Source organism: Protopterus annectens, chromosome 7.part0 (genome assembly GCF_019279795.1).
Source record: "Protopterus annectens isolate FY-2018-M chromosome 7.part0, PAN1.0, whole genome shotgun sequence".
Classification (NCBI taxonomy): domain Eukaryota; kingdom Metazoa; phylum Chordata; order Ceratodontiformes; family Protopteridae; genus Protopterus; species Protopterus annectens.
Window position 1 is genome coordinate 625,291,761 of NC_056739.1, and position 16,444 is coordinate 625,308,204.

Sequence of the window (16,444 nt, forward strand, 5' to 3'; positions counted from 1 at the left end):
TGTGGTGGTAATGGTAATACCTAAAGAGGGTAAAGAGCCATCAGATCCAAGTTCATACAGGCCCATTTCAATACTAAACCATGATTATAAAGTGTTTAAGTCTACAGTGGCTAAAAGAATGGCAAAAGTGATACCAAAATTGATAGATATGGATCAGTGTAGTTTTGTGAAGGGGAGACAAACATTTGACAAAGCGTTGTCGCCCTACAGTTAGACGTTACCCGTTCGATTCTCAGTTAGAGTATCTTCTGTGTGGCGACATGCGTGAATGGGCGTTCCTTCGTTGAAGGTTGTGCGTTAGGCCAGACAAGCCAGCACTTCAAAATCTACTGCCAATCATTAGCAGACCAGAGTTCTGCTGTGGCGACCCCTAACCGGGAAAAGCCGAAACAAACAAACAAAACATTGATGATCCAGAGGGAAAAATTTAATAAAGTACCTCTTTTACTGGTGGGTCTTGATGCAGAGAAAGCATTTGACAGTGTAGACTGGGACTTCACGAGCAGGGCAACAGAAGCATTTGCTTTCCCTGATACAATTATAAGGTTGCTTCGAAGAATATAGGAGGGATCGGAGGTGTGAATTAAAGTGCCTGGGGTCCTCTCTGATAATTTCAGCTCGAGTAGAGGAACTAGGCAGGGTTGTCCACGTTTCCCTTTGTTGTTTGCATTATACTTAGAACCATTGGCAAAGAAAATAAGGGACTCTGAAATTCAAGGATTTCATTGGTATGGTAGTCAGGAAAAGCTTGGCTTTATTTGCAGATATTTTATGCATGACAGAACCAGACATTTCAGTGCTGTGGAACTGTTTCAAATCTTCTCGGAATACAAAACTAATGAAACTAAAACAAAGGCAATATCAGTAAATTACAAACCCATACACAAATTGGTCCAATGATATCCATAGGTATGGGGTTATGACAAAATTAAGTATTTAGGCATATGGATTAGAAATGACTCTGTGGTGGCTACTAAGAATTTGGGAAGAGACTAAATATCCAGGCAGATCAATTTAGTGCCAACTTCACCCCCCTCTCACCCCCTAAAGGGCCCATCTCAATACCAAAAGATTGCCAAATTCTGGTAACCACGACCACACAGGTAGAAACCGCATTCTCCAAAGCTAAGAATACAGCATCCATGGGACCAGATGACATACCGGGCTGTGTACTACATGAACTACAAAATTAACTGGCACCTCACCTAAGTGTCATGTTTAATCATAGCCTCACCTCGGGCGTTGTGCCCACTGAGTGGCGCACAGCTACAGTTAGCCCACACCACAAGGGGGGGATACATCATGGATCCCGGGAACTACTGTCCCATCAGTCTGACGAGCCTGATCTGCAAGGGCATGGAACGCATTATCATGGAACTTATAAACAGATATTATCAACCTTCAAACACTGGACCCCACCCAGTTTGGGTTAGTGAAGGGACGATCTTGTCTCCTGAACCTGAGTACTTCTTCGAATCAGTCTCCAGAGCTGTGGACGAGGGTAAGACTGTCCACACATCCTATCTGGACCTCGCCAAGGCCTTTGACATTATCCCCCACTCTGAAATCATAGATAAACTTACTAAGCTGGGCATAAATCCCTGCATCACTCGATGGGTTGCCAACTGGCTTACTGACAGAACCCAGACTGTAAAAGTAGCCAACTCCAGACAGGTGACAAGTGGAGTACCTCATGGTTCAGTCCTGGGACTGCTCTTGTTTGGCATCTACTTTTCTGAAGTACAGGCCAACACTAAGGGACCCCGGCTAAAAAAGTTCACAGATGACCGCAAACTGGGAGCCATTACTTCATCCCCAAATTATGTTAATATTCTACAAAAGGGCCTTACAGAAACAGATGCTTGGTGTCAGAGCCATGGGCTCAAGCTAAATACCAAGAAATGTACAGTTATTCCCTTTGGGGAAAAAACATGTACCCATGAATTACCACATAGATGGCAGTACACTATACACCCAAAGTGTGATGCGTGACTTAGGGACACAGGTGGACAGTGGTCTCACCTATGATAATCTCACCTTTGATGACCACATCGCCACAACAGTCAGGAAATCCTGTGTGGCACACCTCATCACTAAGGGCTTTTCATCCAGAAAAAAGGAGGTCATTGTCCCACTGTACTTATCCCTCATTAGACCTATTATAGAGTACAATGCTCCATTTGGTATGTACCTCACAGGACATCTGCAACAGCTGGAAAGGCCGCAGAAATATCTCACTAAAAGAATCGCAGGCCTAAAACAGATGCCCTTTGCTGACAGTCTAAAAAAAAACTCCAGCTATACTCTGTGACATATCTACGCAGAGGTGATCTCTGCTTAACATACAAGGCCACGTCAAACCCAGAGCTGTTGGACATGCTCCACTTAAAGAAATCCCAATCCCGCAGAACCACACACTCCAGGGATCTAAACTTCATCACAATGAACAAAATATGCTGGAGGGATAGGTTCCTGACCCAGACACTTCCCATACTTTGGAACAGACTGCCAGTCAAGCAGAGCGCCTCCTTGGCCCTCTTCAAAAGGAACTTTGACGATTGGATGGGAGATAACTAAATTCACCTTGGGGATCATGTCAGTCGCCCTGCTAGACAGGAGTGCAGGGAAGTAAATATTGTGGGAAGAAATATCCAGGGAATTGTTATGGCTAGACTTGCATAGGCCCCTAGGGCTGACAGCCTAGTACCAACCTATGAACCTAAAGATAATACAAAAATTGGGAAACTGGAAGTTTTGTTATATGGATATAGATACTATGATGCAAGCCATTAAAATGTTTTTAGTCCCTTTAGTCTTAATACACAGGTCAGGTGCATTTTTATCAACCGGAGGAGAAGTTGTGGATAGCAACTACAAATGAGTTGAAGGATTTTATCTGGAATGAAAGACAGTAAGGGACAAGTGGGATAAGCTGATTCTACCAATAGAACAAGGCGGACTAGGCTTACCTAATTTGAGGGGGTATTTTACAGCAACACAGTTAAGGCATACATAGCACAAGCAAAAAAATATAATTCAAAGTGGAAAGGAATGATGCTGATACAGGGAGGAGGGCTCAGGACATAAGGAGAGAGTGGGATTTTGGATGCAGACTCTTGAGAAAAACAAAATCATATAGAGCATTATACTCATAAAACAGCAGGGAGTATTCCAAGAATCAAACCAGTACAAGAATGGAGAAGAGAGATTTTGCCGATAGGCATGACTGTGGTCAGGGATACAGACAATAAGCAAGAGGGGCTGAAATTTACTGGAGAAAACTGGAAAATGAACCAAGATATTGAGAGGAAATAAGTACAAAATTAAAGATAATAGAATGGGAAGAGGCCAAGAATTTATTTGGACTTCAGGTTAGATATTGACTTCCCTACCAAGGACTGATATTGGAGTACAGGCAAAGAGAAAAAAACAGGGGGCTCCCTACATGAAAGATCAGCACTAGTAGAGTTTTTAATAAAATCTAGAACAGAAGCTGCCACTAAAAAAGGAATAATTAGTAAAGCATATAAAATGTTGCATGACAATTATAAGAATCAATCCAGGGAGCTTAGAAAGGATTGGGAATAGATACTGGATAAGCAATGCACAAAGACAATTGGAGGACATATATACATCTCCCAAATATGCAACAAAACCTAGAAGATTTAGGATCATTGCCTGGAAGTCTTTACATAGCTATTTTTATACTCCCAAGTACAATCCAAAGAATTTTTCCTCAGGTGGATAGCAAATGTTATATATAAGTGTGATTGTGATGGGCAAGAAAAGAGGTAGCTGGGAACAATTTTTTGGGAGTGTAGTAAGCTAGCAGACTTTAGAGATTCCCTGCAGAATGCTCTGTCAGAAATGCTGGATGAGCAGATTGGACTGAATGGGGAGATTATTTTTTGAGTTATGCTACAGAACTGGAATTGCCTAGACATAGTAAAGCCTTGTGGAGTCTAATTATAGTGGCTACCAAAAAAGCAATTACTAGAAAATGGAAATCAAAGTCTAGACCAACTATACTAGTAGTAGTGAATATAGTAACAGATATAAAATTTGAATTGGGATCTTTAGAAAAGGGAAGCAGCAAACTACATAGGAAAAAATGGGAACTGGGGGAACAACATATGCAGAAGCAGGGACAAGGTTTAAGAGGCAAGATTTGAATGAGCCATATAATGCTTAACTGACAATGACTGAATGGCTTATAAGTGATGTACAATGTTTGCCATCTACAGCTGTCTCAGTGGTGTCTGTGATGTAAACTGTTTGCAACTCAAGTGGTATCATTTTGTATGTTTTTCATTTATATAAATGTAAGATTGCCTTTGCCATATCTGAAAATTTAATAAAGATGTTTGGAGAGAAGAAAAAAAAAGTAGCAGCCAAAGACACATTCCTCTCAAACTGTTAGCACAGGAAATGTGGACAAAACTTAAAAAATGGGGAGACAAAGGCCTAAAAACAGGGACAGATTTTTAAATACTGCTCTTATAAACTTAGGAAGTTGATATAACAGGATTTTTGTTGGCGTGCATATTCTGAAGGGTATGAAGTTTGAAAATCAAATATATGTCACTATTTAGTAACTTCTATCCTCAGCAATTTGTTAGACAACCATCAATTTTATGAGGAAAGCACCAAAGAATATAAGACAAACATGTGGCTAGGTTGAGAGCTATGCAACTTCTTAGTCAATTTGTTGCAAAACAAACCCATTAAAAAGCCCCTTAGACACTTAAAATCATTGCTCTCAACATACTTAGGAAATGACCGGCTAGTGATTTTGGCAACATGGGGTTATCACTCATTCAAAACTGGGTAACTAATGTTACTCTATTTTTATTCAAGTTAACTACCTTCCAAACCTCTCAAGTGTACCTCATGAGAAATCTTCCTCATTTTAGATCCTAAAAAATCTACATTCCTCAAAGTTCCACAATGAAAGGTTTTGTTGCACATTGTGTTGGGAATTTTTATTTAAACTGATATCCACAGTTAACAGCACTAAACCATATTAATTCATCAAAATAACTTTTTATCAGTATAAAATAGCACATTGAGAGTTTTCTAGTTGAAATTGTTAGTAGGCTGTTAGGTTTTCCACATTATGGGAGGCAGTGTTTCACATTTTGCCCATTTGTTCCACATTACGGGAGGTAGTGTTCCTTATTTTATAGGAAGGAAAGTTGAGAGCTATGCTGCCATCACATAACTCTGTCATCCAAATACATATACCTCTCTAATCTTCCAGTCAATTCCCTCCACTCTCTCATCCTTCATGTACCCCATCACCATCTCTTAATTCAAGTTGCAGTTTCAGATCAGTTAGTATTGTACAATTTACAACAGTCACCACAGGCACAAGCAAGTGGTCGGCAGAGCATCTCAGGGCTGTTAAGAGCTCTTACAACAAAAAGAAATTTCCTTGACAAGAGGTGCTGGCAAGGGCATGCCCTGGACATTTTTTTTAAATCATTACAACTTACTGTTCAGCTCTTCTCAATACAATAATTAAAAAAACACATTTCAGTGCCTTTAAAACCATGGGTTTGGGCAGACTAGCTGTATGTACAGTCTTACAGAATGAATCAAATGACTTGCTAGACAAGGAAGGAAAGACATGTTGGAATAAATCATGGCAACATTTTTGAAGACAAGTTAACAATGGTCAACATTTTCCTTTCCCAAGCACATGGTACAGGGTTCAAGCTTGACCTCTGTCCAGTGGCAATGTAGTGTCTACTTGTACTCCCCGTGTCTGAGGGTTTTCCCTAGCACAGATTCTAGGTGGTACCTATCAGCGGAACAGATGCGTAGACAAACATCTTCAGACATCAACTGTAGTGCACAGTATCCTCGACTGGAGAACATGGATCTCTGTCTGCACACTATCACGGCTAGCCACTAGGTGGTAAATGGGTTGTGAACCTGACCCAGTGTGATCTATACTAGGGACCCATCGTAACTGTGGGATGGGTCTATGTGCATTTATCGACCAGTGTAACCCACCATAAAACCTGGCATTCCTGGGTCAATAAGCTACTGGCCAGCCATTATCCAACTGCCTTGCCTGGATTACCTTGGAAAGGTTTGTTAATCGAAAGTTGCATGTTAAACCAATCAACCTGCCAAACATGAATTAAGGATTGCTGCACTGAATATGGGTTCACTGACAAAATGCAGCCTGGAAGTAGACAGATGGGCTTAAACAGGCCACTGTGGTCATCAGCCTAGTATACACTTAACTTACTGATGACATGTTAATGAGGAGACTGGACATCCTGAACAACTAAGCATAGGGCAAGTGCAGCAAACACATTTTGATTGGATCCAGAGTCTACTACAAAGAGGAGGACAGTCTAGTAATGGTGTGGGAACAGTGGTGAGGAAGTGCCTTGTGAAGACCATGATGGATGTAATCAGAATTAATGACAGACACATGGCAATCAGACACTAGGGGGATTGGATGAACTAATGAAATTGCCATAAGCCCATAGCAGGGTGGTGACAGCAAGGAATACAGGCAGCCGGACCAATTAGACAAGCAAGACAACATGAAATGGTGATTATCTGGGGGGGGGGCAGAGATTAAATGCCTGAGATGGGTAGTAGAATGCACACTAGGCAATAGATGAAGAAATGACGGCAGAGCCGAAGCAAAATTGGATTCAACCGCAGAGAAGGTCAAAGAGAACAGATTATGGTGGTTCAAAAACGTGCAAAAAACAGACGTCAATCGGGTGGGGAAAAGCAGGGTAAGACAAGAAGAAGGCATGAGGAAATGAGGATGTCAAACAGAGATGGATGGATTGCATCAGAGAAGACCTGAGATAGTCAGGCATGACTGTTTAATGTGGGAGAGTGCCACTGAGTTGAGAGGTGTGCTGAAAATGGGAAAAGGGAAGTTTGATGAATTATAAATACCCCACCTTTGTCTTAAAAATATGAGAATATAAGCTTAAGTCCAATGGCTCCTCCTCAAATACCAGCACCAAAGCTCAACTAGCACTGACCACAGCATACTTTTTTTTTATATATATACGAAAGAGACATACCTCACCATAGGCAGATTCCCCCAATAATTACTTTCAAACATTTATGACTGGCCTAGTATTCCTCCAGGGAACACATACATTCTACAAGTTTCCTGACAACTGCTGCAAATTCCTAAACCAGCAGGCCTCTCACAAACTGCCACGTGCAATCCTAGGATGAAGGACTTAAGTCTGAGTGATAAACATGTTTACCACTTAGTAAAACTCATACCCAAAGATACACAGGTGAATAATGCAATAACCATTTGCAATGTCAAGACACTAGAACAGGCCATGAAACAGACTGAATGGATGAAAGATCAGACTTGTACATATAAAGTCCAAGATGCCATTTCTCAAAATATTTCATTTTCTCTGAAGTATGGCAATCTTGGAGTTGGTATATATACGTTAGGGGGTGTGGGGACTTGCAAAAGGTAGTTTTATGGGGAAAAAAAGCAATTGTCGAGATTTACTTTTTCCAGGATTTAAGTCCTTTTTAGCACTTGGTATTTCATATGCTGACATTTCAATATGGAGCCAAACACTGCTGCCACCCTTTACTAATAATGATAATATAAGCTGCCTATTACTATAGTAATGGTAACAATAATAAAATCAGAGTAAGTAGTCTCTTCAAACTTGAAAGTAATACACTCAATCATTGAAATAATTTGGGAAAGACTGAACGCAGGACATCATTTGGCCAAGCTGAACAGTTCAAAAACCAATGTTGGGTACAATGTCAATGTCTGTTTTCAAGTTGCCATTGGATGCTTCTAGAAAATGCAAATTGATATACAGACACTTTTCACCATAGCATCTGCAATGTAATAAAACTACCCAAACTATCAAAAAAAAGTAATTAAAATAAACATCATTATTTCAAACAGCAAAACCCTATTAACAGGTTAAAAAATTAGAAACAGCATCAAATGTTTGGCAGGGGGGTGAGGCGGCAACTATACTAAAATATCTCTTAGCAGTCAATCCCAAAAGCAAGAATTTGCCTTCTCACACAGTACTTCTCAAACTTTCAGAAGGGAATAAACACTACATAAGAATTCTGTCTCACTACAAGAATACTACATTGCAGTCTTATCACAGACACTTTTGCACACTCAGTGGTTTCCCCTCTCATACGCCAACTATGATAACCTGAAAACTTCACAATGATCCCATATCCTCATGTCAAGCGAGGCACACTGATCGCACATTCTCCTACAAACTGAGGTACATTGATACCATAACACCCTACCAAGTGAGGCTGCAGTCAAGTCAGCATTCCAGGGCCTTTATAACAACATTAAGAATCAACAGTTCAAACCACTTTACATAAAGAAAAAGTGTACATAATTCAAAGTACCGCAGGAAGAGATTAAACTTGTTCATGGGTATTTTCAGACAACACACTCCACAGTGTTTACTCACAAAAAAAGTCCCACAGCAAGAGTTTAAGACATTTCATATAAAGAGAAAGTGTATGCAATTCAAAGTAGTGCCGGAAGAGATTAATCTGTTCATGAATATTTTCATGCACAAAACATACAAAACACTACACAGAGTTTAGTCACAAAATGGGCAGGATAGATGATGAGCCCTTGTGTCCAGTTTCTCTCTCTTTTAATGTACCATCCTTAATTACCATATGAAAAAGCATTTTTTACTCTATCACAAGGAAAATACATTTTACAAAGACCATTGGAGGTACTGAGACAGTGAAAGAGGTTTACGAAAATAATGTGGGGTGAAGCACTTTTTAAGACAAGTGGATGTAAGTTGATAATTAAGAAGGGCAAAACTATTAAAAAGTTGCAGGACATAGTCAACAGGTCAGTAAGTGTATGCTTCAACATGTACACAACTGGACCAGTTTGGTAACCAATATAAATTACGGTAAAAATGATACTTTTTTGTCATGTGTTTTATCTACATCATATACAAGTGTTACTGGTCGAAGAGGTAGCATGCACACCTTTGATGTTGGAAGATCTGAAGGCTCTGGGTTCTTTTCCTACTTTAGGTACTTGGATTCATCTAGTACTGACATTGCAGTGCAACACGGGATGGGGGTTGAACTGTGCATTATCCTTCTCATGGTACTTGCGAAAAACAGTAGAGGAATTTCCTTGTGCCCTAGCCAAGTGTGAATACCATCTCGGGTCTATACTCAGAGGCTGCGGCCTAGTTGGACTAACCTGTTCACCAAAGTGTAAATAAAAAAACTGCATCATTTTAGTGATAATCATTCCATTTGATTGCATGATTATGACTTCCAGTTTGGAAAGATAACACCACATAAAAAATACTACCAGTAAGAGATGGTAGTACAGCATGCATTCTTTTATGCATTTTTTTCTCTAGGTTAATCTATATTCTGTGACAGAATCCACTACTAAGTCATAATTAAACAATTTTGGAGAAATACCTTGTAAATAATCTTTGCAGCTTCATTCAAAATGCAAGTCTTCCACTTTTCATCTGTTGTCTGAAGAAAAAAAAAATAAGAGACAGACATTACTCAGACTGCTACTGTATCAGGACAGGAAAACTATAAAATGAGCCAGCAAACACACTGGTACAATAGTAGGATTTCTGAGAAGAGACAGAAGCTTGAGACCTGGATTGTGGCAGTAGCAAGGAAGCGAGGTGTACCTGCTATGAACAAAATACAATGGCTCTCACTTTTGTGGTAGGAGATGCAGGTCTATGAGCGGAGGTGGAGCCTAGATATGTTTTTTCAGTGTACACTAAGATGAAACTGAAGTACCCCACCATCAGAAAAGCAGCCCCTCCCCCAAGGTACAGCACTGCCTCCTCTCTTGACCTGGGCAAAAAAAAAGTGTTAACAGACAACACACTTTTCCACTTTTCCAGTAACAGCAATTCTTGTAAACATTTTACCTTTCAATAAATGATGCCAGTGGGGTACTGACTACTCGCATCAAACAGACCCAACATGCACTGGGATAAACCCTTGACAGCACTCTATGTTTAACTAATGACAGGGGACAATGGGAGCTCATAGGATCATAGGACATTACTATGCTTATGGCCCAAGGGCCCTTACAAGCCAAGCCAATTTTTGTCAACCTGAGTGCCCAGATCTCTCACCACTGAGTACTGAGGGTACTGCAATTGATGTAATTTGCAGGAAAATCACTCTTGCCAAAAGGGATAAGACGTGTTTTGAATTGAGTTTGAGGACATGCCTTTGGCACCAATCACTTGTTTGCATAAGACCTTCTTGAAGGATGCAGACATCACTGGAGATTCTATGACCATACCCAGTTTGCAGTTGTCAGCGAACTTAGTCAGCCCCAGACCTTCAGTTTCAGCTTGCAAACAGCAGAGATCCCAGGACCAAATCCTGTGGACCACCACTGCTAACAGGTCTGCCACGGGAGGTGGATTCCCCTATTTTCATTGTACGAGTTCCAGACAACCAGTTTGCCACCCACCTTATGATACAAGGGTTGATGTTTAGCTAGGAGAGTTTGTCAATGATGAGTGAGAGATACTGTCAAATGCCTTGGCCAGATCTAGGCAGGCTGTAAGCACAGATTTCCCCTCATCCAGGGCCCTTGTGACTGTCTCAAAAAAGTCCACCAGGTTTAACAAGCATGAAAATTCTCTCCATGGCCTTGCAGATAAGGCTAGTCAGGCTAATAGGTATGTAGCTCCTGGGGTAGAAGTACCACCTTTGTGTAGGAGGAGAACAGTGGCCATTTTCCATTCAGCCGGGATGAAGCCGGTGCTTTGACTGAAGAGTAGCTCAAAAAAATTAGCATCACCATTAGTCCATGTAGAGATGCAGCCTGGGATGTTATGTCCCACTGATGCTGCGTTTTTGGTAGAGGGGGCATTTATGACCTGTTCTTTAGAGATACAAAGTAGGGAAAAGGTGATAGAGATGTCATGAAGTACATGTGCTGACGATTGGGGAGTGAAGTTTTCACCGAGCCTGAATGGCTAGCAGGTTAGCTATGTCCACTGGCTCAGTGTATATGTTACCATTAAAGACCACTTTGAAGCAAATCTGAGCCTTACCTTTTAGATTACGGATGTAACTAAAGTATGCCTTATGGTTGTCCTTGGTTGAGGAAGCTAACTTGGATTCACAGTTAGCCTTGCAGGAATTCATAAGAAGAAAGTGTTATTTGCTTAATTAAGATGAGGAGGAAATGTCTCCAGTTTAGAGCCTGCTCCTCCTTACTCTTGGACAGCAGTTTCTTCCTTTTATTGTAAAGCCTGTTAAAGGTGGTTGTCCACCTGGTTTGTTTTTCCTTGAAGAGCTTGTTTTTATACCCAACAGGTGCTGCCGAGACAATGCAGTTATACAGGTGCTTGTATAGAGAATTGGTGCAGAGCTCAGCATGGTTACAGGTTCTGTCTAAGGGAAAAAGTGCAATGAAGCTATTTATACCATCCTGTAAGAGGTTATAATCTGTTTTGGAGAAGTTCAGTCAAGTTGCAGCTAGGAGAGGGTCAGGTGTGATAGTTACCTGAAATAAGACTGATCTGCTGTCAGATCTCACCGAGGGAGCTAGAGTGGTCTCCCATATTTGTAAGCACCAGGTCAAGGATGTTGGCACCCCTGGTGGGTGGGGGGGGGGGGTCAAACAGCTGGTCCTGGGGACTGGAGTTGACAAAGTTGAAAAACCTTTGGGCAGGTGAGTTTAAGCATGAGTAATTCTCCCAGTCAATGCTAGGGAAGTTAAAGTCGCCAATTATGGTGTTAGGATGCATCTTGATAGACTCAAGTTAATCCTAATAGGCAAAGTGGTTGTCCTGATTCATGGAAGGGGTTCTGTAGCTGGCAATGACTTGAATAGGTGTCCTACCAACAGTTAATTCCAACTGAAGTACCCGTACAGCATCATACTGTTTAACCAATCTAGAGGTGTACTGATCCTTTATGAATATTGATACACTGTCTCCTTTAGTTTTCTTGCCTTCAGTTTGTGGCTAGTGTAATGACCCATCACTGTCAACCAGTATTTGGCGTGGATATCCCACCGCTGGGCCAGTAATCAAGGAGCCTCAATCCTCACCACTGGTACCTGTGTGTGTGTGTGTGTGTGGGGGGGGATGTCCAGTGGGAGGATAACAGTTACACACAGTATTTCCGGATGCAGCTCTCTGCATCATGTGCAGTTTCCCTTAAGAGTACACAGAGACCAGTCAGTTTGAGGCTGGTTTCTCCCTCTTCATCCAGATCCCTAATAAGACTCCCCACTGGCACAGCTATAGAGTTGAGATCTCAGCTGAGTGCCCAAGCCAAGACCTGCAACACCCTCTGTCCAACCAGTGCTTTGTGCCCCTGCCCAAGTAGCTGACACACACACTGAGGATTGGCTTACATACACACCTGGGAAAGGCTGGCACAGGTTTAATAGCTATGACCCCTTTTGCCCAGAGTGTAAGGTAGTTACCACTGCCACCAGCCACTCTTCCCAGCTACCCTAAGGCCTTTAACAAAGGGTGACCAATTTTACTGTGTAATATTAACACAAATGGTAGTATGACCAAAAGCAAGGCTGTTAGGAGTGGCCCACACAGTGCCACCAAATAAATATGCAAGTACTCTCAAAATGTAAACATCTCTACAATGATCAGCCACAATGAAAGGTTTAAATATGTTTAATAAATAAAACGAACAAGAAAATACTAAGAATACATTTCACATTGACAGAATTGAAAACACAGAAAATATTAAAACATTGCAGGACAGGCTCAGATAAAGAAAAAAAAAGATATCTAAACTAAGATTCGCTACATTCCTAACTGTATCTAAGAATTACTACTCCCTAATAACTTGATAATAGAGGAAAGCAGATGATGTGGTGTATGATTCTTCTTGGTGTCAGGTCCAAGACAGAATACAGAATGCTCTCTCACTAAAACTTCTCAAAATAATATCCAATATTACTGCTGGGATAGATTGTATAATGACACCATTTTCTGGTCATCTGACTTCTAGTTCTCATGCAAATTCCTATTGGTAGAAGCAGGCAGTACTTACACCTACCTGCTAAAATACACATACAAGGGGCTTTTGCTCAGATCTTTGGCAGGTGCTGGAAATCATAAAAACAACTGCATACCTCATGCTTCCAGATTAGTTCACCCCAAAAACAATACAAAAAGCTTCTTAGTACAGACTTTGTCGCTGGCTGCATTGAAACCTGTGAGACATATTTATGGCCTAGACTATAAAGTGATTTTATTTCAGATATGTTTCTAAAGTTTGCTGAACTGAAGTTAGCCCTCCAGTTTCCTGTGTTAAAACATACATTTAAACAGTTACAATAAGTACATGTACATTTTTGTTCTCTGCAGTAGGCACACTGTGAATACAGCCCAAACTCAAAGACTTTACAAACACCTTTTCAACACACGTCTGTACAAATTAGTTTGACATACACATGACATGCAGTTCTAATACATTTGTAACAAGCATCTTGTATAAATCATGTTGATACTCACAAATGACAATTTGCAAAATCCCAGCTAGCTGTGCAGGCAGTACCTCCTTTTGTCACAGTCTGAACATGTGGAAGGTGCAAGTAACCTGTTATGGCTGGAGTGCTCTCTACAGCCTTGAACTATCTCCATGACTGCACCATGTCTGCATCCTCCATAGTGAGGACAGCTTCCTGTGAGTGCAGTTTCTTGTTAAGACTCCTAGTGTTTAGCAACATGACCTCGAGGTTGTTTTTGGTTGGTATTTTTATGTCGGGAGTTTTGCCCTTGTGACACTGCCTAAATATGGTACTATAGGGGTGGCAAGAGGGTTAGCCAGTAGTCTAAATCCCAGGGGTGACAGCTGAAAACTCTCTTTCAAAGCATCAAGGTTTGTCGATCATGTCATCCCAGGCTGACAGATACTGGATCCCCTTAGAATGACACCAAAAACTAAGACAATTATTGAAGTTAATCATCTTCTGTTTGTAATGAGGCATCATTATAGGTGAAGGTAAAATGCTGCTGAAGGCTAATGACATACTTGCCTAAGACGCACAGTCTGAGAGCTCAGTCATGTCTCTCTTCATATAGTCCAGAGAGGTATGTCTCAAGCCATTCACACCAACATGGACTATGGCAGTCAATGTTACCTGTTGCCGAGAGACTTGAGTGCATGTGTGATATGGCAGATCCTGGCACCTGACAGTTTACCATGACCTTCTCCTTACCCAGCCTGGTGAGAGGGACATCTGTGTATCTCATGATGGAATCACCTATAACTGTTTGGTTTTGAGTTTAACCTTATGAGTTTGACAGGTGAGAGACTGGTGCATGAGCTAGTGTGTGTATTGTGTTCTGCAGAGGCAGTATTGTGTAGCATGCTTGTTTGTGTTTGGGAGGTCTCTAGTGTTTAGATAAGTTTGTGGTGAGCACTTCCATGTATGTAGGTATATGTGATGTAGGTTTGAGTGGAGGTGGTGAGGTGTGCATGCTGACAACCCTCTCAGTGTCAGATGCATTTATTTCCATGTGAGAGAGCATTGATTCAAGGTTTTTAATACAGCTGCATCTTTCACATGTTGAGTTTGTGTAGACTAGGAGCAGAGGGTTGTCGGTGAACATGAGGCAGTTGCTACACTGCCTCAGGCTGCTCATGTCAACCAAGCTGGCTGGAGTAACTGTGGGAAATTACTTGTTCATAGTGCTAGCTGAATTTATACGGTCAGAGACAGGAATATTGCAGAAAAGAGGTCACACGTAGGAATAACTAGTGGGCGAGCTGTGTTGATACTTAACAGGCTAGGCTTAATGCTACACTAGTAGGTAGAGCGGGGCCACAGAAAAACTTGACACCATTATTACAATGGGGTAATTACACAGCATCACTAGTACTGCCTCTTTACCCAGAAACATGCTAAACATGAGGAATTACAATGTTGGAATACAGCTGTATCCAAGGGAACAATTGTCAAATTATCTGTCCGGCTATGGCACATGATTGTGCAGCAGTATGCAGTGCTGCGAGGTGAGCAAACAAGCAGAAACCCATTTCAAGAGTGGGGAGTTAAAACCTAAAACAACTTTAATAAATGTTATAGAACTGAAACTGCAACTGCAAACCAATGCTCCGGTCCCACCAATGAGCGAACAAGGGCTGAATAATCCACAAGGTAGAATAGGAACTCACAATTTATTAAAAATAACCAAGTTACACACGATCAACGATGACATAAACGAACAGCAGGATCCATTCAAATGCATAGCACTAGAAACGGAGCCCAAAACATCAAACAGGACAGTGCAAGACAGAATAATGCTGCAAGGAATCAGTTAAGCGCTTTCAACCATATCCATGGTCTTGTTTTGGGCTCCGTTTCTAGTGCTATGCATTTGAATGGATCCTGCTGTTCGTTTATGTCATCGTTGATCGTGTGTAACTTGGTTATTTTTAATAAATTGTGAGTTCCTATTCTACCTTGTGGATTATTCAGCCCTTGTTCGCTCATTGGTGGGACCGGAACTTTAATAAATGCTCAAAAGAACCAGTGAGGTGCTTACTCCAACCTTTACCAGCCAGGGACCAATCATGACAATCCTCTCAACTAGGAGTGCAGAATGGTCCTTTCTAATCCAAGATGGCCAGGAAAATGTGCTTAGAACAAACAGCTACTACAACCAACCAAGCCCAGAAATAGCAACCCTGAGTCTGGACTATGCTACAGCTACTAGCTACATTATTTTAGGCAGAACACACTGCAGAAATGTTTACCGCTGCAGAAAAACAACAGAGAGACATTAAATAATTTTAAACAAAAAGAGAGCAAGGAGACTCTAGAGAAACTGCAAACAAATCAGTTGTATGATACGCTCCATGACAGAAAAATCAGAACAGATGCTTAAAAAATTGAGAAAATTTCTAGTTAATACTTTTCAATCAGTGAAAATGGCTAAAAGCTTTACAAACAGTGAAAACAGTAAATAAAATTATTTAAAATGCCCAGTAAGGCAGACAGATGCAGTACAACAGTGCAGATTTGTTTATAGTAATAAAATACAGTAAAAAAAGTTGGTAGCAGGCAATAAAAAGTACAATAAATGATGAGCAGGCAATAAATAGTAAAAATAAGCAAGAAAAAAGGCAACTTACAGTTTTTAGGAAGCTCAGAAGCCTCTAGTTGTCTAATATCTCAGCACAGAGTTGCGGCTGTGTCCCTCCACCCATTCAGCTCAACATGAACAAGCTAGTTAGTGGTCAATGCTGGCTCATTCGTCTGAGGTGGGGGGGGGGGGACTTGTCTCACTATAATGGAAACACTTGCAGAAATGCAGATGCATCACTGCAGCATGATGACACTAAAATGCCAGTGCTGCAAGCAGTATGCCATTTAGTCAGGAGTTTGTGGAAACACGTATGCACCTCCCTAGGTGGCTAT

General features: G+C 41.1%; 1 protein-coding gene across 1 annotated transcript in view; it reads right to left on the reverse strand.

Moving 5' to 3' along the window:
- The window catches only part of VPS13C (vacuolar protein sorting 13 homolog C), a 6,956,796-nt gene that overhangs the window by 6,017,840 nt on the left and 922,512 nt on the right, over nucleotides 1-16,444 (reverse strand). The window contains exon 9 of the mRNA XM_044076309.1: nucleotides 9,472-9,531. Coding sequence (XP_043932244.1) covers nucleotides 9,472-9,531 — 60 coding nt within the window. The remainder of the gene's footprint in view (nucleotides 1-9,471; nucleotides 9,532-16,444) is intronic.